This window comes from Molossus molossus, unplaced genomic scaffold (genome assembly GCF_014108415.1).
Source record: "Molossus molossus isolate mMolMol1 unplaced genomic scaffold, mMolMol1.p scaffold_m16_p_15, whole genome shotgun sequence".
In the NCBI taxonomy this organism is placed as follows: Eukaryota; Metazoa; Chordata; class Mammalia; order Chiroptera; family Molossidae; genus Molossus; species Molossus molossus.
Window position 1 is genome coordinate 21,306,140 of NW_023425350.1, and position 22,993 is coordinate 21,329,132.

General features: G+C 42.2%; 1 protein-coding gene and 1 pseudogene across 19 annotated transcripts in view; both read left to right on the plus strand.

The window, feature by feature from the left end:
• Positions 1-22,993, plus strand: part of LTBP1 (latent transforming growth factor beta binding protein 1) — a 394,177-nt gene that overhangs the window by 246,538 nt on the left and 124,646 nt on the right. For 10 of the 19 annotated variants that reach the window (XM_036262366.1, XM_036262365.1, XM_036262361.1 and 7 more), the window contains 8 exons: positions 866-1,093; positions 3,292-3,314; positions 6,936-7,038; positions 7,503-7,601; positions 16,073-16,198; positions 17,335-17,460; positions 17,991-18,113; positions 21,845-21,964. In XM_036262366.1, coding sequence (XP_036118259.1) covers positions 866-1,093; positions 3,292-3,314; positions 6,936-7,038; positions 7,503-7,601; positions 16,073-16,198; positions 17,335-17,460; positions 17,991-18,113; positions 21,845-21,964 — 948 coding nt within the window. The remainder of the gene's footprint in view (positions 1-865; positions 1,094-3,291; positions 3,315-6,935; positions 7,039-7,502; positions 7,602-16,072; positions 16,199-17,334; positions 17,461-17,990; positions 18,114-21,844; positions 21,965-22,993) is intronic. The other 9 variants (XM_036262367.1, XM_036262370.1, XM_036262372.1 and 6 more) reach the window with 3 other exon arrangements.
• LOC118631070 lies at positions 7,650-12,683 on the plus strand (annotated as a pseudogene).

A 22,993-nucleotide genomic window follows, 5' to 3' on the forward strand; every position in this document is an offset into this window, starting at 1 on the left:
CACCCCTTCCCTTGAATATAAAAACATGCTAACGTGGCGTGTCATTTTGTTAGCTTGAGTCCTATGCATCATCTCTTTAGCATGTCTTAACTTGCTGGGTTCCTTCCCACTATGTGAGACTCTCTCAAAAAATACTTCCCCGTTTCACTCCGTCTTAAGCAACCTCTCCATGTCAGTTTGGACACTCCATTTTGGCTGAGTCCTTTGGATTCTTCAACTGGAAGAAAATTACCATGATTTCAACACCTCATTTCCCTGAATATTGATTCATTTTCTTTCTCTTGCTCATCACCTAACTTACAGAGATGTTACTGAGTTTCTTGTTAATAATTAATGGAAATAAGCCATGGCAGAAGGAAAAAAAAAACCACCCTGATTTTTGCAGATATTACGCCCACACCTCCAATAAGATATATATAAATACACACACACACATATATATGTATGTATTTATGTATGTATATAATATAGTGTCTTTTATACATACAAATCTAATATATTACATATATTTTATATGTGTAGTATGTAATACTATCTAAAATACAAAATATAAAATATATATCTCCTAATTCATTATTGATACATATAATATGATATATAATATATATGTTCTTATATATGCTCTCTATATAATCTGATTATAAGGAATTAATAGATAGAGAAATGTTTAGTAAAAGAAAGGGTTGGGTTTTTTTTTTTTTTGTAACTATGCGAGTTTAACAGAAGTTCAGCATCTGTTTTTGAAGATTTTAAATGTAACTATATTAGTGATGATTTATTAAGAGATACTCATCATGATATTTTCCTCTGTACCAGTTTGCACTTTTAGATTTTTAAAAGGAATATTTTCCCATCCCAAATCTAGCTGCTTTTAAGGAAATCTGTCCTGGTGGAATGGGTTATACGGTTTCTGGCGTTCATAGACGCAGGCCAATCCATCACCATGTAGGTAAAGGACCTGTATTTGTCAAGCCAAAGAACACTCAGCCTGTTGCTAAAAGTACTCATCCTCCACCTCTCCCAGCCAAGGAAGAGCCAGTGGAGGCCCTGACTTTCTCCCGGGAACACAGGCCAGGAGCGGCGGGGCCAGAAGGTGAGAGCGGCAACGGATCGTGGTCCCAGCCACTTGTCGTGTGCCTTTGCTTTGGTTCCCCTGTTTATACCCGCTTAGAACAGGAGTTCCCAGCCTTGGCACTATTCCCAGCCTAGACATTTCGGGGTGGGTGATTCTTTGGTGTGAGGGCTGCTCTGTGCGTTGCAGGATGTTTAGCAACAGCCCTGACCTCTACCCTCTTGCTAGTAGTACCTCCTCCCTTCCAGTGTTGCAACCCAAAAGGTGTCCAAACATTTCCAAATGTCCCCTGGGGGGTAAAATTACCCTCGATCGAGGACCACTGCTCCAGAGTGATAGGTACCAAGCAGCTAACAATAGTCCGTGGCAATCTCGACATAGTCTTGTGTTTGGGGCCCCCTTTTCCTGGTGTTTAGTCCTGGATAGTGATTTAGATCCTTCAGGGAATAGCCCAAATTCACTTCTGTGTCTACAGGGCCATTTAATAAATATTTATTTACTTTAAAAAGTGGAATTCATAGGCTTAAAGTTAAAGCATCAACTGAGCTTCCTTGAAATAAAGTCCAACAGGCAGTCAGGGCTAATGGGAGGCAGAGTGGAGGAAGACAGGGCTATTTGAAGGGATCTTGGAGATCACTTTGTGAAACCCTTTAATTTACATTTTAAGAAACCCGAGACCTAGAGAGGGGACCTGACTTGCCAGATGTCATGCACAGAGTAGGTGATGGGACCATGAGCACATTTTCCCAAAGAAGTGGTTCAGGCCTTATACCCCAGAGAGAGTCGAGGGACAGTTGACTTTGACTATCTCTCTGGCATTCAGAAAGAGCATTATCTCTATCTCTGTCTCTTATATAAAACCAGCATATCTAATACCTTGAATATCTCTGTCACTACAAAAATTATCCCCCCCAACAGAAGGAACAAATCTTAGGTTTGTGTGGAATATAGATTGGCTCTGTTAAAGCTCCTATTGGCTTGTCACACTCAATTCTTAGGTCAGAATTCAGGGTGCTCATTTATGGATTTTGTAAAGAGAGAAGGCGCCTAGGTTAGTGAAGAGTTGAGGGCTTGGCAAGGCCTCCTTACTGGAAGAGGTGTGTCTTTTCCAGGGCTGTGAGTCCTCGTGTGTTCTAGCCTATTTTATTCCACTTCTTCACTCGCTGCACTTCTTCCTTGGTTTAGACAGGGCGGGTAGGACCTCACCGAGCGTTGACGGTGTTGACCAGTTTGTGCCTATGCACCTGGGGCTCCATGACCAGATGTTTGCAACTCATCTTCTGCGTAAGCAGGAGAAATTGGCTCTGGTCCAGGTTCTGCCTCAAGACTTTCTTGATGGTGGGTTAGGCAGGATGGAATGCCAGTTGAGTTTTTCCAATCACAGGAATATTGTAGCAGTGGTAGCAATCTGGTACCTGATTGCTTTTAGGTATAAATACATCTACTAAACCTCTATACCGATGTTTATGAAGACCTTGGCTCATGAGAAACATTCTGGTGAATGTTCCCTTAAGGCTTTAAGTACTGATTAATGAAAAGCAAGCCTGTCGAAGTACAAAGGCATAACCACTACCACCCTATAATAATGTTTAAGATTGCATAATAAGTCATTTGTTTACCATATTGATGCTGATCTCTCATTGGATCTTACTGGCTTGTGATTTTTCTCCCCCCTTAATTTCATTAGCATGTCTTCCTGGACATGCTCACAGGGCTTCATTAAGAATTAGTATGCATCAAGAAGGCAGCACCCATTCATATGTCTCATTGAAAACAGTGACATTCTTTTTTAACATTAACATAAGAAAGCATTTCAGTCATTATATATTATGTCAAGGAAAAGTATCTGACCAATTAAAGAAAATGTTTGTTTTTTAAGATATGGGAAGTTCTACAAAACTGAGATTAGGCATAAAATAGTGTGCCAGGAAGTGTTGCCTCCTTGAACTTTTTTAATTAATGAGGGACCTGGAAAGAATGTCATCGCATCAGCTACCTGACCTGTAATTGAGGAATGACACAGCACAGGTAGTTTCCCGCTGCCAGTTATGTGTAAAATTCTCCAAAATAGTACTGACCATAATTCTGCATTTGATTTAGTTTGCTTCTTAATCCCTTTGGAGAGATACTGGACTTTGATTGCATTTTAAAAATTAAAATATTATATAGTAGATTGTTTTAAATTATACTAATGTCCTCCTTTTTTTTTCTGGTTTTAGTGGCAACTGCACCCCCTGAGAAGGTAATTTATTCATTGTTTGCAAGTCACTTATTGTCTTTAACTTCACAATGATTTCCTTTTGGAATATGTATGGGTTTTTAAGGCTTAAATATAGTAACTTGTCTACTCATAATTTGGTTGGAGGGAATGTGGCATTTATTCATTTAAGAAGTGGTCGCCCTGGCCAATTTGGCTCAGTGGGTGGAGCATCAGCCTGTGGACCAGAGTCCTAGGTTCGGTTTCTGCTAGGGGCATGTACAAAAAAAAAAAAAAAGAAGTGGTCAATGAACACCTACTAGATGACCAGCAGTATTCTGTGTGCTAGGAAAACAACAGAGAAAAATTAGACAAAACTGCCTGTTCTCATGGACCTTAAATTCTAAGGAGAAGAAAATGATAGGACTAATGGGAATCAGGGGCTTAAACAGAATTCAAGGAGTCAGCTTGTGGCCTGGACCATCTTTGGGAAGAAAGTTTCTGATGTATTTATGTAATTATGTTCTCATGGTGCATATATACTGAGCAATGTGCTTCTTAATTCAGTTAGAATTTAACATACATGTTTGAATTGTTTAGAGTAAGAACAAAGCTTACCCTTAAAAGTTACAATTAATACCAGAATACTGCTTAGAAATTTTTATCAACCTATTAGTTTTTGGCATAAAATGGGACTATGAACTATGAAATTTATTTGTAGGAAATGTAGAAATTTTCTGGAACTAAGTCTTGTTTAAGGAATATTGTTCCTTGTCTGAATCTTGCTTTGATTCTTTAATAACATCAAAATGAGATAATTATTAAATGTTTATACATTCATGTGTCATTTATTCAGTTGACAAGAATCTAGTAAGTATTCAAATTTAGCAAATACATATATAAATTATTATAATTTTTAAAATCTTTATCCTATGAATATGGGATAGAATAACATAAGTGTTATACATGCTGAAAAAATCCAGAAAAAAGGGAATATGAGTTTAGAGTGATAACACCCAGCAAAGAAGAATGTTATGTTATGTTAACCCCAAAAGAAGCACAAAGATAAGAATATTTGACATGAACATTTGCAGCTGTTAGTTAGCACCACTGAAGTTCAGTGACGTATAATAGTTTGCAATTTTGTTGATTTTAAGTTTAGTTCTGGTTGATAACATGGGAGCCGTCAGTCAGCATGTGAGTGGGCCGGCCAGCTCCCTGGCAGCCTCCTCTTATCTCAGTTTTGTTCTTCTCTGTTTATGATTGAGTTTATGCTACCTTTCACTAGGAATCTGAAAAAGGGCCTGAAAGTTTTCTTGTATAGTCTTACTGCAATTAATTTGGAGAGGCAGCAGTGGAAAAATGCAACCACAGTCGTTGTGGTCTTAACTCTTTGCAGAGGCCTCATGACATTAAAGATTGATGAAGAGAAAGCAGGGTGGTCCCGGGCTGGAAGTTATACGTGTAAAGGTGTGGTGGGGACAGCAAAGGTCAGTGAGGGGAGCGTGAGAGACTTGGTTAGAAAGAGAAACGGTGGAAGGCGTGGAATACCAAACTGCAGCTGTCCTCTGAGGGGAAGTAGTCTGCTTCTCAGCTGAGCCCTCCCTGTCAAGGGGCAAAGTAGCATCCCTGAGGGAGGCTGCTGCCCCTGCTGATGGGGGGATTCTATCTGTGGGCTGAGGAGTGAATTCATGGTCTTCTCCTTGCTGGCACTGACCATGGCCTGCAGGGCTTGGGGTGCGATGGAGTCTGATTGAGGTCGTCTTAAATAGGTAATAGAAAGCCAGTCTGTGTTCTTAAGAGAAGAAGAAGTGGGGAAAAATAATAAGTGCGCAGTATTTTTAGAGGACAAATCACAGCAGGATTAAACTGGGATAGGGAGAAAGAGGAACCTGGAGAGGCCAATTAAATTCCTTCTATAGCCCTGGCCGGTTTGGCTCAGCAGTTGGCGCATCGGCCTGCGGTACAGAGAGACCTGGGTTCGGTTCCCGCTAAGGGCATGTACCTCGGTTGCAATTTGTCCCCGGCCCTGGTTGGTCGTGCGGGTGGCAGCCACTCGATGTGTGCTTTCACATCGATGTTTCTCTCTCTCTCTCTCTTCCTCTCTCTCCCTCCCGCTCTGGCTGAACAAAAAATGGAAAAATGTCCTCGGGTGAGGATAAAAAAAAAAAAAAATTCCTTCTATAAACAGAATGAGGGAGTGAGTTCAGACTGGAGGAAGTGAGGGCTGCGGATAGGGAAAAGGATGGGCAATGTAAGGAATAGTGCAAATGGGCAAGGGTTGGAATGAGAGGTGAAGGAGGGAGGACTGAAAAGTGACCTTAAAGCTAGGTGGATTAATGAGTGTGGCAAAAATGAAGTTGAGATGACATACCAGATGGTTTTGGAAGGGATGGATTTAAGATATTTGTGGACTGTCTAAATGGAGTCACCCTACAAGGACTCATGCCTGCAAAACTGGATCTTTGATGACATGCAGGCAGGATATCTATTTTGTAAAAAGTAGGAAAGGTGGTAGTTGAAACCAGGAGACACGGTGAGAGGGGAGTGGAGGCCCGGGGATTAAGCTGTCCAGAGGATGACGGTGATTAAGGCAAGAGGGAGTATGTGGAGATTGTCTCACCCCTGTGCTGTACGCCTGAAACTGATAGGAAGTACTCTTGAATGTTAACTGTAAATGGAAAGTAAATGAAAAAAAAGAAAAAAAGGGACAGAACACAAGGGGTTGTGAAAGAGGATGAGAAGACATTACCGAAGTAGTAGAAGATTTAGTTCCCTGTATGTTCTTTCTAAAAAAAACCCCTCCAAATTAATGTAAAGGGAAAGTTAAGAGTAAGGCCAATAGTAAATAAAAAGAGTATGTAATTATATATGTATATATAAAAAGAGGGGTGCAAATATGTAGGGTAACAGTGACCATGTAAATTGATGAATGCGTTTAATGAAGTGATGATAGGAGCACCCTGGCCCCACACTGGTGTGGGCAAAGTCACAGGTCCTTAACAAGCCAGATTGTGCTGTCTGCATGAGCCCTGAGGAGCTGGAGCTGGAACTGAATTATGAATCTCTCTCTCTGCTTGTGGTCCAAGGGATGGGAGTGGGCAACGGGACACAGGAAGCCTGGGGTGCTCCTCCAGCCCCCGTTTTTCTGTTTCTCTGCCGGACCGCCGTTATTGTGAGAGCTGGAGGTGCAGAGCTATTAGATGTGAGTTTAAGGGCAGCCGCAATACCTGACCGACATAAAATATTTTAATAATTGTGGATTTTCTTATGGCACGTCTGCTATATCCATTATCTACTCTGGGGCAGAGCCACATTGAATGAGGTGACAGTTTAATTTTCCTTAGGGGCTAGTTTTGTTCCAGACCAGGGCGGGCCCCTGAGCCAAGGCATTGGTTTAGAAAGTCTGCAGGGACCATTCGCCCTGGGCCTGGGGACATGGTGAGGGTGCGCGCAGGGATTGGCACAGCAGGGGAGCCCCACGGCTTGCCTGGCCGTGGCGCAGCCATAGTTCATGGTTAAAAACAACATCGCACCACTGCACAGGTTTTTGTCTAATGGCCTGTGATCTTGGTTGCCTTTCTAAGAGTAGAATTAATTAAAAATAGTTACAAGTGGAAACCAAAAAGAATTCCTACTTTCAGTTCTCTTTTTTGTCTTTTTAAGGAAATACCTTCACTGGATCAAGAGAAAACCAAACTTGAGCCTGGGCAGCCCCAGCTCTCTCCAGGCATTTCGACAATTCATCTGCAGCAGCCCGAGTTCCCAGGTAGCCTTGCGCGTCTGTGCTGTTTGTAAGGGCGTGCTCGACAAGAATGAGATCAGACTATTTTGTGCCTGATTCTAGAGTTTAATAAATCATTAGAATTAGACACGTAAGTACAAAAATATACTCATATAATGTTAGCATTTTAATTGTGTTGTAGGTATTATAATGGCAAAAGAAAGGTGTTTCACTATTTTCTGTGGTCAGGAGTCATATATATATATATGACTAGAACATTATTGAGAGTCATCGTTTAACGAAGCGTCATTTTTCTTGGCTTCTGAATGATTCCCAGATATTCTTGCTAAATGTTGAAACTATAGGTAATGCCTTGAGCTTTGGGATCATATAACAGTCCTTAACTATCAGAGAACTGCTGCGGTGTTATTAGACTAAATTACGCTTGCATCCTGAAATGGCATCTAACAGGCTTTAATTTCCGTTTGATCCCCTCCTTTCTTGTACAGTAGTGATTGAAAAAACATCACCTCCTGTGCCGGTGGAAGTAGCTCCTGAAGCTTCTACATCAAGTGCCAGCCAAGTGATCGCACCTACTCAAGTGACAGGTAGGGGCAGTATGTGTTACGTTATGCAGCCTGTGGAGGAGACATGGTATGAACTTCATTTTAAATAGAGTATCAAAACTATGTCAGATACGCAAGATTGCTTTTGGCAAGGTTAGTCATAATAGCACGATTTGGAAATAATCTAAATATTTTTAAAAGGAGGAATATGTTTAAATAAATTGGGATACATATGTCGTGGAAGAGTAAATACCGGGAGGAGATGCTTATGGCATAATATTAAGAAAGAGGGAACACAATATAATGATTCTAATTTTATTTTTTTCAATGTTTACAAACAGAAAAAGAGACAGAGAGCAGACCCTACCAGTTAATAGGATCATGGATAATCTTTAGGTCCTTCAAGATATTTTTATAAGTCTTTATAATAAATATTATTTTAATCATTAGTGACAAATTATAAGAATGTATCATAATTAGCAACAAAGCAGCAGCCAAAAAGTTAATATCCTTAATGTATCGCGAGCTCTTATAAATCGGCAATAAAAACACCAATAGGAAAATGAGGGGGTGCAGGGCACATGCAGGACTTCAAGCACCTGGACAGGAACTTCAGCTGACACTGGCCTCTGGGTGGACAAACACCAGCCCTGCTTATTGGGACAGCTAGACTATCCCGAGGAGCAGGTGAGCCAGCTGTGCCACCTGGTGCAGTGTGGTGACTTTCCTCATCTGCTAGTGTATGGACCGTCAGGTGCTGATAAAAAGACAAGAGTTATGTGTGTTCTACATGAACTTACTGGTGTTGGAGTGGAAAGAAATCGATAAATTGCACATCAGACCAGCACAACTCCATCTGAAAAGAAAATAGCAATTAGCACTATTGCAAGCAATTACCACTTCGTAGTTAATCGCAGTGATGCTGGGAAGAGTGACCGGGTAGTAATGCAGGAGATGTTGAATCCAGTGGCACAATCACAGCAACTTGGAACAAACTCTCCAAGAGACTTTAAAGTGGTTTGATTTACAGAGGTTGACATACTCACCAAAGATGCTCAACATGCCTTGCACAGAACCATGGGAAGGTGTATGTTACATCTAAAGTGATACCACCTACTTGTAGTAGGTGTCTGGCAGTTTGCATACCTGCTCCCAGAATTTGCCACGTGTTATCTACTGTGTGCAAGAAGGAAGGTCTGAATCTTCCTTCACTGATGGCTCGAAGACTTGCTGAGAAGTCCTGCAGAAGTCTCAGAGAAGCCGTCCTTATGTGTGAGCCCATGGAGTGCGACAGTCTCCTTTTACTGCAGATCACGAAGTCCTGGACACAGACCGGGGGATGGATCTGAGAGAGATCGCCAATGCTGTTTCCAGTCAGCAGGCTGCACAAAGGCTCCTTGAAATTCGTGGAAGACTTTGAGCTTTTAGCTCATTGTATTCCTCCTGAAATAATAAAGAAGGGACTCTGTCCACACTTTTCCCTAATCGTGAGGGACAGCTGGAAGGAGAGTGGCCCGGGCGGTAGCTCACCATGAACATCGTCTGCAGCGGGGCAGTAAAGCCATTTGTCACCTGGAAGTTTTTGTGGCCAGATTGACGTCACCATGTAAGAAGTTCATGGAGGATGGATTAGAAGGCATGATGTTCTGGCATTTCTCAGTAATTACTTCTAATATTTCTCAGTATCAGCATTTGCGTTCAGTGTACATTGGAAGAGCTGCAGGTAAAATAAACTAACTTTAAAAAAAAAAGAAAAAGAAAAATGAGAAAATAATATAATCAGATCACTGATAGAGAAAAAAACAATACCAAGAAATATATCATAGGGAATTTCAGCTTTACTAGTAATCATATGTTCGAAGCAAATTGCAGTAATTCTTTATTCTTATCAAATTAGCACTTAATTCATACAGAGTGAAATTGAGGCTCTCACATTGCTGAAAGGAATGTAAACTCGTTCAGCTTTTCCGAAAAGCACAGAGAACTTTAACAGGGTCAGAACTTTTGCCTCAGTCATTTAATGTTTAGATATCTAGTGTAAGGAAGTATGTCCCCTATGGCACTGCAGATGGCTTTATAAATGGAAACTTACTGCAGCACCATGCAGAACAGAGAAAAAAATAGAAATCACCTAACCATTTAACTATAGGGAAATAGGTGTTACATCTATACATTGGAACATTATGCTGCCATCATAGTATTTTTGAAGAAATGTATTAAAATTTAGCAGAAAATGATCACACAATATTGTTAAATAGAAGCTGAAGTATATAAAAATGAAAGCTATAGAGAATTATACCAATTGAATAACAAAAACACGTATGTTTTCTTTTTTTTTCTTTATCCTCACCCGAGGACATTATTCCATTTTTTGTTCAGATAGAGTGGGAGGGAAAGAGAGGAAGAGAGAAAGAAACATCGACGTGAAAGGGACACATCAAGGGCAAAGACACGTATGCTGAGAAATGCTGGAAAAAATACGCCAGATATTAGCAGTGGTTACTGTTTGGGGTAGGATCCACCAGGGTGGAGGGTGTTGTGGAAGCCCTCGGATACATTGTATCAGCTGCAGTTTGGGATGGAATTGGCAATGAGGAGTTTGCAGCCTCCTGTAAAACATGTTTCTCCTCAGAAACATATGCATCCTTTTTCAGATAGAAATGTGCTTGATAGATATGTTCATTAGCTAGAGTGTGGTGATTATTTCACAATGTATACACATGCCCAAACATCAAATTGCACACCTTAAATATATATATGTATAATTTTTATGTTAAAAACAAATATACAGTTGTGTATATATGTGCAATTGTATATAATTATCCCATTATATAAAATATATACAATTTTTATGTGTTAAAAATAACCAAAAACTTTTAGCGACTTTCTCAAAAATGTGGATATATGTAAGTTCTCTTAGATATTTAAATCAAGCGATCAGACTGGAAAGTAATTTTTTGTTGTTAATCCTCACCAGAGGATATGGATATTTTTTCATTGATTTTTACAGTGGAAGGGAGGAACGGAGGGAGGGAGGGAGGGAGAGAAACATTGAGACACATCTATTGGTTGCCTCCTGCATGACCCCAGCGGGGGCCAGGGATCAAACCTGCAACCCAGATACATGCCCTTGACCGGAATCGAACCTGGGACCGACTCGAACTGGCCAGGTCTGGAAAGTAGTTTTCGAAAGCACCTCTGTCCCGAGGTGAAGAGTGCAGTCATTTCCCAGACGTGGCAGTTCATGTTCACCTCGTTGGGGGCAGCTCAGGGCCCAGCTGCACCCAGCGCCGTGGCCTTCCCCACAGTCCCCCGTGGCAGTCGCTCTTTGTGCTGTTACTGCTGAGTAACGTCCTGTTAAACGTTAGCTTTTGTAAGTGCCTCTAGAGTGACACAGTGCGATGATAGTGATTTTTTAAGACGACCATGACTAAAATAGTTACTGTCTGTTCTGAAGTCAATTGCGTGTCTGCCACTTTCTGAAACACGGGAGGCTGACTGCCATGCCCGGCGAGGCGCACAGACGTGTCACAGCCTCTCGGCTGTTAACCTCAGTGTCGAAAGAAACACTGCAGTGTGACAATATAATTCCCTAGTTTAAAAATACACACACACACACACACACACACACACACAAAATGTGTTTCTATTTTTCAATATAAAAATGTACTTTAATTTGTGTCTTTTAACAATGGCCGACGTCAGTGGACAGACCCCTTGCCGCTCGCCCTGGCGAGGGTCAGCTGGGCTAGATGAACGCAGTGTCGTCGTTCCAGTGCAGCTGCGTGAGGAACCGCCCATTCAAGTGACTCTGCTTCAGCGGAACTACAGAGCTGATGGGGGGGAACGTTGCTGTGCTATATGAAGATGTTAAAAGAGCTTTATTTGAGTTTGGCAGAAAGACAGGGCTAACATCTGCTATCACATGTTCGAAGCACAAATACTCCCTTCCAGGAAACAAGTTAACACTGAAATTTCATTTTCATGCAGTATTTGAAGGCGCTCCCCCTTCCAGTAGTAAAAGAATCCGAAACAGTCCACGGGAGAACATTACAAATAGTCTTTGAATTAAATGGTTTGCAACTTTGAAGCTACTCTATAACCAGTCATCTGCAGTAGAACCAGAAGACTGTTTTGTATCAAATTTAATTTATTATTTATTTTTAAGGTTTTTTTTCTTTATTGGTTTTAGAACGAGAGGAAGGGAGAGGGAGAGAGAGAAACATTGATGAGAGAGAACATCGATTGGCCACCTCCTGCATGCCCCCCACTGGGGATTGGGCCTACAACCTCTGCATGTGCCCTGACCGGGAATCGAACTGGCAACCTCTTGGTGCATGGGTCAAGTTGCTCAACCACTGAGCCATACCAGCTGGGCTCAAATTTAATTTAAATAAAAATATAGATGTTCCAATTGGTTTGATATAAGTTCCATACATATAGATTGGGGGAGGGTTGTGATTGGTCGTCTTAGAAAATGTTAAGCGACGATTTTTCTCCCTAAAACACAGAAGAGGTTAATGTTATTTGTCACTATTCGTTTCTCCCATAAGTTGAAGAAAGGGCGAGAATAATGAGTCTAAAATAAATAAAATCCAGTTCCACATTGCCTAGTGATGATATCTTTATGATGGTGAGATTGGAAGTAGACTTTTCAGATTTTGTCAGACACCCTTTGACATGCAATAATTATAAAGTGAGCCACATATTTGCAGGAAATAAGTGTGATATTTTCCACTCTTAACAGCTGAGTTGGTGGTTTGCAACATTATTGGCACACTGTTTCCAAATAAATTATACATTTCAGCATATAAATTCTTGATTTAGCATAGTGTCTTAACAGCTCAAGGATAGGTTGGAAAATGAAACCTTGATTTCTCTGGCAAATATTTGCAAAGTGGAAACATCTGTTTCAATTGTTGTGGGACAATTTCTGCTTGTTGTGTGGCAGTGAGGAAGCCAGGGCATTTTGTAAACCCTTCCGAGAGTTCACAGTTGATGCTTCCTCCTGCTCATCCCAAACTTTCTTCGTGGCCCTTGCAGACCAGCCAGAAAGTATTCTTTGACTTCATGACGGCCTTTGAGGAAAACTTGGTAATTATCATAGCCCAAACATTAGAATAGCGATTTGCCCATCAGATCTTTTGCAGAACTCATAATTGACCCCTCCAAGAGACCTTTGTCCCTGAAACACATTACCAGTGTCAGTGCAGCCTCCACGAACTGTGTAGGCTGCTGGAAAGGAACTCGTTTTTTCCATGTGACAGCATCGTGCTTTAATGTTTCCAGGCTTTATTAATTAATTAACTAATTATTAATCTATCTTGAGTAATCTCGTGATAAGAAAAAAAAATCTAAAGGTCAGCATACTCATTTTCATATTTTGCCAAAAGCTTTCTTTTTCATTTAATTCTAGAAAATATAACAGGGATACCAAACTCATTTTTTGTTTTGTTTTGTAAGTCCTCACCTGAGGATATTCTCCCATTGATGTTTAGATAGAGTAGAAGGGAGGGAGGAAGAGAGAGAAACACCGATGTGAGAGAGACACAGTGATCAGCTGCCTCCCGCACGAATTGGACCTGCGGCCCTTCAGCCCTTGGGCCAGCGCTGCAACTGCGGGGCCAAACCGGCCAGGGCGAAGCACCAGACTCTTAAAGCCCCCGCTGGCCTCGTTGCTGGGATCAGCAGTGTGTTTGGTTTTCCACTGGCATGTCATTGTGGCTCTTTTTCCAATTTCTAAATGGACTCTAGTGAAAAAAAAAACCAGAATAAGGTCCTTGCCCCAGTGAAGGTGAAGCTGTTTCTGGGTGCATAGAGGGGTACGAAGGACACATAGAGGAGCCCGGAGCAGCCTGCTGATCGCTCTGGGAACCCAGACGTCCCCTTACGGAGAGCTGCACGGAGCCCAGTCCCTGGTGCCTCCTGCGTGAGGCTTTGCCATGTCTCCAGGGCTGATGGCGCACAGTCGAATCCAAGAAATTACATTTCGATGTAAATGGATCCACTCTCTGGGAACAGGTTCACATGTCTACGTGTGCGTGACCTCTGCAAAAAGCACAATGTTTTTTCCCTAAGAAACAGAAAAAGCAGAAAGCTTTCCTATTCTTTGAGACGATAAACTCGCGACTCGCCTTTCCGTGTAATCACCCGTGCTGGAGATGGAATCGTAATACAAGAGGAGGGAGAGCATGGGAGGAGGTGGTAGGAGACATGTTTTTTAAAGTTATAAGATAGGAGTGCTAATGATTTATTTTTGCTTTAAAAAATGGTGATGATTCACTTTTGATGACTAGTAAAGAGAAAACAGACAGAGGTGCTTTGAAGGTGTTATGACTCTTCTTTCTACGTAGAAAGGCGGGGTTCTGTCTAGCACAGGGATGAAAGGGGTCTCTGAGGTCAAACCAGTGAAAGTTACATGAATGAATGATTTAGGTAAAAAGTGGGACAATCTGTGTAGAAATTACGTATGTTTTGGTGAATGTCCCTTCACTTCTATGATGTATCTCTTAGTACCCTCTAGTGGTGTTAGAGGAACATGTCCTTACATAAGTTTGTGCCCTGCCCACTGGGGCAAAGTTTTCAAGCTGCATCTTGACATACTTACTAATCTATGACATAATCAGCTAAAGATCCTCAAACATGCCTCGTAAATATCATTTCAACCTCACGACTTCTATTCAACATACTAGATTGGAAGGAAAGGCCATTATTATTCATTTTATTTCCTAAGACTGAGTTATAATTCTTAAGAATTTCTTTTATCTTATAGCTGACTTAAGAAACTTAATATGTTGGCCAACTTTGCTATAGGAATGTATCTCATGTGAATCAAGCATCACCTATTTTTGAAGACTTTTGTTCACGTGTAAAAGTTCCATTCTGATATGTTTGAAGTGACAAATGTTTGGTAATCAGCAAATTAGTATGTGTGGGGGATGGGGCTGTGAGTACTGATCACGCATGTCATGAAAACCCTAGATATGTGTAGCCTTTTGATTTGTTCTGAATTTTTGTCCCTCGTTATTAACTGATCTTCTATTTTTTTCTTTTTTGCAAATGTGATTAGTATGTCTTTTCTGTCTTAAGAAAATGGGAGTGAAGAGTTTAAAGAAAAATTAGTAATACAAAGAAAACAGAGAAGTGTAAATAGCAATAATTACCCAAGAAGGCATCTAACTGCAGCGTGGACTAGATGGTTAGAGGTGTGCTTTTCACACTATTCTGCTAAAGAATTCCTGTCAACAGAGAAGAGAATTCTTACCTAGGGGTGGAGGAGTATAACCTGGAGAAGATTACCTCTCACGTTCAATTTTTGTAACACATGGAAATGATACATCTTTAAAGAAAGACCTTTCTAATCACAGTCGTCCCACGCCACTTCGAATATTGCGGATTTTTCAAATACTATACTATATTTGAAAAAACCGCAATAGAGTGAAGCCGTGAAAGTCTAAGCGCAAAGTGGGGAGGGACGACTGTGTGTGAATAAAGACTCCTACTTCGCGGAAATTCACTTATCACGGTAGAGTCTGGACCTGATTAACTGCGATAAATGAGGGCCGACTGTATACAATTATACATACATTGTAGCAATTTTGAAAAATACAGAAAAATATAAAGAAAAAAAACACACCGAGCCCCATAATCATGACACTGGATTTATTTCCTTACAATCTTCTGTGTGTTTTATAGTTTAGATGATATTTATATTAAAATTAGTATCCAACTATATTTTGTAACAAGTAAACATTTTCCTGTCCTGTTACTGACTGTATAATAATCTATGTCATATATGTTTCAAAATTCATTTTTGTTATAATTGGCCATCATTTAAGATTAAGCAGTCATGTTAATCACCCATGTATTTAGCCTTTGGAATTGTTTTATTTTTTATGTAATTGTATGTTATACTGAGTGTAAACAAATCTGTTCTTTTGAAAGTGAGTTAGCATCACTAGGCTCAGAGTGAAGAGACCTGTAATTTGTAAATGTGTGGTTTTCCCTTACCACCAGATGAGTGTGTGTAAAAAAAAATACTGCACCTCTGGATTCATATACTTTCTTTTAAAGTCCAGCAACTTTTCGAGTGACTTGCATCTTACGCCTTAAAGTCACAGCCCAGTGAATACGCGTGATGAGGTATGAAGACTGCGGCTTGGGTTTCGGAGAGCAGCCTGAACCCCGTGCAGGCCATTTCACAGTGAACCTCCTAGGGCACTGTTTTTCTTCTCATTCAAATTACCGACCCCTCTGACCAGGCTGAGTTTCCGCCCACTCCAGTTCATCTAGAAGTTGTTTCATTAGGAATTATTGATGACCTTAGGCGTAGTGGAACAATTGTGAAATAATCAAATTAATTTATACTTGGTTTTCGAGGTGGTCACTTTTTGTCTTTTAATTGCATACCTGGTCATAAGCTCATCAGGAGACACAAAGTAATGGTTTACAAGTGGCAATGAAATCATTATATTTATATCTGTTTTCCTCCCCACATTTACTTATTTTTGAAGAAATCAATGAATGTTCTGTGAACCCTGACATCTGTGGAGCCGGACACTGCGTTAACCTGCCGGTGAGGTACACCTGTATATGCTTCGAGGGCTACCGGTTCAGCGAGCAGCAGAGGAAATGTATTGGTGAGAGATGTTTTTCATAGATGAAATTATTAAATAGCAGATATTTGTACATTAAGAACATTTTTTTTTCTGTAATTATCATAGGAAAATGGTACTGTGCTTAATATTTTAACATCTTTATCCCTGAGCTAGGGAGACTCAAAAAGAGGTTTGCTAAACTCGTGGGAAGCTCTTTCCTCTTGGTTCAGTACTGCCTACCTTGCCGAGTACAATACAATTACATAAAGGTGAAATGATTTCCAAAAGCTTTTCAGGTAAGGTATATAAAATAAGAGTTCTAGAAACAGCTAGCTACAAACACATATATTTGGCAAAATCAAATCAATATTACTATGTACTGTAATAAAGAATTATACCCTGCATAAAATCCAGTTTACAATAGGGACTTCTGAATTGAAAATCATTAAATGCCAACACAGTTATTGATGCATGCTTCTCTGGAAGAATGTTTCTCAGGGGGAGATGTGGTGGTGGTAGGTAAATCACTTTAATGTGTTAACACTACATTTAGTTTTCAGAAACTAAGGGTTGTAAGGGGAATAAAAGCGACAAAGGCATATAGCTCATTGATACTGTTTAATATGCTAAATGCTTTAAACAAGATTTGTGACTCTCGCTATTTGGCTTTATGTACATATGAGGGGGCATCCACCTGTCCATACTATGGCTATTTCTCTTTCATTTGCTTGCACTGTATGTACGAGGAGAACCATGAAGTATAAAGTGGAAAGGGCAACCATAATGATCCAGTCTCGCTCCACCTGTGTGCACAGTGGGGGACTCCCTTTCTCAGCACTTCTGACCGTCCCTGCTGTCCCGGCCTGGGACTGGCACAGTGACCTCCAGAGCTTACATGACTCCAGTTGTCAGGCAGGTCCTTCTCTGTTGACCTGACATCTGTCCCTTTGCAACACCAATGTCATGGTTGTATTTCTAGCTTTTGAAGCAATGGACAGTGCGTATTTCCTCTTCCCAGTAACAGCCTGTCAAGTGTTTAAGGAGGACTCTCATGTCTCCCTGTCGTCAGCGATGAACGTCTGTGGGACGCAGGGAGTCTGCTGGTATTTCACAAACAAGGAGACTGAGAGTTTCATGCTACAGCCCACTAATCCTTTTATCCGTAATTTTCTTAACAGATGTTGACGAATGCGCGCAGGTCCCACACCTCTGCTCCCAGGGACGCTGTGAAAACACGGAGGGGAGTTTCCTGTGTATTTGCCCAGCAGGGTTCATGGCCAGCGAGGAGGGCACTAAGTGCATAGGTAATGCAGTGTTTTTCCTGACACACAATTCCCGGATCTGGCCTGTTACCTCCCTCAGATCCCGCCAGTTCAGTGCTCATTCAGACGACGCAGCATTTTTTGTCAGACACCTGCTATGACCTAGTAATCTGCTAGATTACTCTTTTTCTCCAGGACTTCTTTGCATTTTTTAAAAAAGTTTTTCAATCACAGTTGACATTCAATAGCTTATTAGTTTCAGGTGTATAGCATAGTCATTAGACATTTAATAACTTGTAAAGTGATCTCCCTGATAAGTCTAGTAACCAGCCAGCATCATACATAGTTGTTAGAATGTTATTTCCCCAACACTTTTAAATCAAGAGTGTCAAGTATGTACCAAGACCAGAGGTGTTAAGCGTTTCTTTTGGATCCCACAAAAATCAAAACCCGTCCATTTTGAAGCAGGCAATAGTAGGAACCGGTTACTTCATTCTTAAAACTTGAGCTGGGAGAGGTCTGAAATTATATTTTGGGAAGTAAAACGCGACAGTGTTTTCTGCTTTATGTAGATGTTGACGAGTGCCTGAGGCCGGACGTGTGCGGGCAAGGCTACTGCATCAACACCGTGGGCGCCTTCCGGTGCAAGTACTGCGACAGTGGGTACCACATGGCCGCGGGAGGACGCTGCGAGGGTGAGTCTGCCGAGAGCCCGCGGGGAGACGGCACCCACTCCCGAGTGCTGGGTAAACCTGACTGCGATGCAGGCGGGGTCGCGGGCCTGGAGCTGACAGGCCGCCAGCCTGGCATTTCCCTTCACCAGTCTGTGCGTGCCAAGCTCATCTGAGCTCTCCCGCCTTCTCGATTCACAGCCTCTTTGTCTCACTTCCGTGGTCCGGCTGCATCATCTTCTGTCTTCATGCTCTTTCTTACGCACCTCGCTGTCTTCCTCCCTGGCGTTTCAAGCGCGGTCACGCTAGAACGGCATTTGCAGAGTCAGTGCAAACCCAGACTTAATTACAGTGTCTGGGTCACTCCTGTGAGGACGTGCTGCAGGTGTAACCACGAGTGATGTTTCTGGTTTTGACCTTTTCACCTTGGCACATTCCTCTGTCTCAGCCTGCTTCTCTGACATAGGTCCTGGGACTTGCTTGCAGACTCCCCAGAAGCTCTGTCTGATCGCCTCCAGGTCAAAGTCCAACAGCTTGATAAACTGTCTTTCTCATTGACCACAGCGCCACGTTCGCTCCCCTTATAAAAATGTTTTGAAAGGTCTTTGTAGCATGGTCAGAATGATGAGCCACTTAATATCCCCATGTTTGGGTCCAAATTGCACATGGGTTATTTTCCAAGCCATGATGATACTTTCCTTTTAATTATTCTCATGAAGAAACCAGGGTTATCCTGATACCGAAACCAGACAAAGACTTCCCAGGAAAGAAAATCACATTGAACTTCGGCCAAAATCCTGCCCAAGGGTTTACAGAAACGTGAGGGCGAAGGTGCAGGGTCTCCCACTGTGTGAGGGGCCGGGTTGGGGGGAGCTGGTGCCCTGCGGATCCCCGCGGGCTGCCCGGCCTGTTTCCTGACGTGGCTGGGCGCCGAGAGTGCGAGGCACACACTAGCTGGGGCAGGCTGCTGTCAGCTGTCCCTTGGCTTTTGCAGGTTGGTTTCTTCACAGTCCTAATGACCAGGCCTGGAGGGAGAGCTAATGAGACAGTTTTTGGCAGCCTGCGCCTGCCTCCTGCTGGCCTCTTGCCTTGGCCCCTTTGGTTCCAATCAAGAGAGAAGTGGGAATGGTGTGTTACTGGACCTCTCGTCAGCTCGGATCGGAGCAGGGCTGCGAACTGTCCCCTGACGACCGAGGGACATGGTGGAGTGCAGGGGTGACATGTCCCCGCGCTCCTGTTCTCGGGAGCTCTCTGCACTCAGGAGAGGCAGCGTGGAGACAGGAGTGCCCCACCCCCCAGCACTGTCTGCCCTGGAGCCAGTTGCTCAGCCCCTTTGAAAGGTCCTTCTTCATCTGTCCGATGGAGCCATGAAGTTGACTGTCTTCAGGGTTGTTGAGCATACAGATGGGTATTGCAGTATCTTTTTTAAAAAAATATTTTATTGATTTTTTGGAGAGAGAAACATCGGTCAGCTGCCTCCTGCACGCCCCCCACTGGGGATCGAGCCCACAACCTGGGCATGTGCCCTGACCGGGAATCAAACCAGGACCTCTCCGTCCATGGGACGACCCTCAATCCACTGAGCCACACCGGCCAGGCCATGTTGCAGTATCCTGAATAGTCCCTGTCACCTTATTAGTTCTGAAGAACCGTTTGTTTCTTAAAATTCCCCCTCCCCCGACTCCTTTCCTTTTTGTGTAAATCTTCTCAGCACATCTGTAGTTGTGGGAGTATTTTTTAAAAATAGAGAGGGGTGGGGGATGTGGTATTTGACAAGCATTTATGTGCAAAGCAACACTCCCCAAAGAGGCCAGTGCCGGTCCTTACGTTCCGCGTGCAGTCTCAGAATGGGAAGATCAGACATGTCAGTACTGACTATAGCATAAGGATGGAAAGTGGAAAGGAGTAGAAAAGAAACTTGAAAATTATGTAAGTGGAAAACAGGAGACAATTCAGTACTATTCAGTGTATGCAAATTATTTAACAGAAATATTACCAGCGTTCCCTGAGTTAAAGTTGTATCTTTCTCTCTCCATGAAGAGGCTTGAGGAGAGGAAGGAGCCAAATAATATGGCTGTTTCCTGATTTTTGTCATGGATCAGAACCAGAGGTCCCCGGGCTTCTGCCTGACCAAAGGTTTTCTCAGCTGTCACTAACAAAGCTGCTTTCAAATGACGCCAGTCTCCCAGGCGCCTCGTGTGGTTTGCAGACATTATCTCATGCGTCCTTGCTGTCCCATTCGGATGTTACCATCAGGTAGTGCCTCACTTGCCGAGGGAGGAAAAGCGAGCAGGTGACTCGGGGGTGCTAGCTTGTGGTGTTCGGCGTTGCACCTTATCGATCGGGCCAGCCTATCTCTGTGACCTCCTCTGACTTAGCCCTTGTAGTTCTATTTAAAACAAAAAAAAATCCCATCCAGAGAATAATGTAATGCTGTTTGGAAAGTGAAACTGGCAAGCATCATCTTTTTGTAGAACAAGAAGTCCCAGAACATCTGACCTAAAAAAAAAAAACCACTGTGTGTCATTGTCTATTGGCAAGAATGTTTCGCTGATAGGAAAAATAATTATAATGCTGACCTGGTGTTTATTCTGTTAATACCATCTTCAACTTTTTTACTTTAAGCATTTTTTTCACACTCATCTAGGGGTGTATAACGGGAGATCATTTTTAAGAATTTACCGGAATGCAGACGTCAAACGCTCATGCCTGTTCTTTCTGTGTGTTCATCACTGATTTCTTTCACTTTTCAGCTTATGTCCTGAATTATATCTGTTTACGTTTGAAGTATGATTAGAGGTCTTATGTACATTTTATATTGGGACATGTAGACATTAAATCCACTCATTGGAATTGAAAATCCAACTCCAGAAAAAACACTTATTTCCAACGGGGCCAGTGCCCACGGTCTAACCACTCATTTCCAGCTGTGACCGGCCTGTAGCCTGCTCTGTTCCCCCATTGCCTCGGGCTGGTGGAGTGCTTGTCTCTGCCACAGTCCCAACCTTATTTCACGTGCTTTTCCTCTTCACATTCAAAAGAGCAATGATGAGTAACTTCACTTAGCTGTGAATGTGAAAAGAAAGCTGTATTTTTACCAGAAAATACTATTCTATGATCATGTCACATTTTCTGGAAAACCTTGGAAGTATGTGAGAGTTCATTCTCTTCTAATGTTTCTTTTTTCCTACCTCCGAAGAATTCCTATCGTATGAAAGGTTTTAAATTATTCAAACCCAGGATGTTCTTGGGCGGTGAAGCTGAAGGGAGGATTTCCCCAGAGCATCAAGTGTCTGCAGAACAGACCTCTATTGCTGGGTAGATGTACAGGGTGGGCCCAGAGTGGGTTTCCAATTGTAAGTGGAACACAGTTCGTTCTTATATCGTTATTTATTAACTATTGTATCATTTTCCATATACACAACTGTAAACCTGCTTTGGCCCCACCCTGGATGGCTTCTTCCCGCTCATCCCCATTCCTTGTACTTTTTTCCTGGCAAGCTTGAAGGGTTGGATGTCCAGAAAGTGGCCCAGGAGAAGTCGCCAGCTCCTAGAAAAGGGATTTCTGGCCCTGCCAGTTGGAGAATTGGGTCAGTCGAGGTACACCTGGCCGTGCGTCACCGCTGTGTGCTCATAGACTCTGTCGCTTAGCCAGTCATTGTTTCCCCCACCAGATAGGACATACATCTTTCCCCCTCATCACAAAAGTAAGTGTTTGCTTTGGTGTCCTGTGACCTGGTTTTTTGATTTTCCAGATATTGATGAATGTTTAAGCCCAAGTACTTGTCCGGATGAGCAGTGTGTGAATTCTCCTGGATCTTACCAATGTGTCCCCTGCACAGAAGGGTTCCGAGGATGGAATGGACAGTGTCTTGGTAGGTACTAAAGACATTTATCATAGTTTTATTTCTCCTGTCTGGCCTGTTTTCTGACAGTGGTGTAATGCCAAGTGACATATCTACACACACACACACACACACACACACACACACAATATAACAACATAATATTCTAAGAAAAGTTCTAAGTAATTTTTAACCGTGGAGAAAATTAGGAAGTGAGTTGGCATGAAGAATGTGAGATTTTACATGGGGCAAATAATTCTGGATGGAACACATTGTTACTTACCCCTGATGTGATAAATAACCCAAACCAAATTAAATAGTCACCACAGGGAGAACAGTAGAAAGTGAAATGCTTACAAAGTGAGTCAAGGCATTAGAAGAAGCTTCCATAGACTGAGTAGAATTAGGAAACATAGAAACACAAACTTGCAGCAGAAATAGACACAGAAAGAGAAATCTTGATTGATTGCTCATGTTCCTTATGTTCGTGCACTTATTCATTTAAGTATTTAATAAAGACTTAGTACCTACATTGGGCACTGAGAGAGATAAGTGATACATTTGCTTCGGTTCTAATTACCCATGTTCTCATTACCTTTCCCCTTTAGTGGTTTTCCTTGCTGTTTCTGTCTGCCATGCGATCTTTTCCGTAAAAGATGACCTCTTGCCCTCCATGCCAGACTCTGACAGTGGAGTTAAACTTTTCATTCATTCATTCCTTCTATCCTTTCTTTCACGAATGCTGGAGAACTTACTGTATATGCCCAGCATTGTATTGATTGCCAGGATATATTGAGGGTCCAAAAAAGTACCTTTCTCCTGGAATTTACTGTTCAGCGGGAGAGATTGGTACCCACCTGGACATCTCGTGCATCAAGGCGAATGCACAGATGATGCACGTGCTAGAAAGGAGGGTCTGTGATGCTACAAGAGCCTCTAAGAAAGTCCTTGAGTTAATTTTTCACTGGGGAAGGGGACGGGAGGGAGAACATTTTGGACGAAGGAAACAGCGTATGAAAGGGGCTTGTAGAATGAGGAGGTCATCTTCCAGCGGCTGAA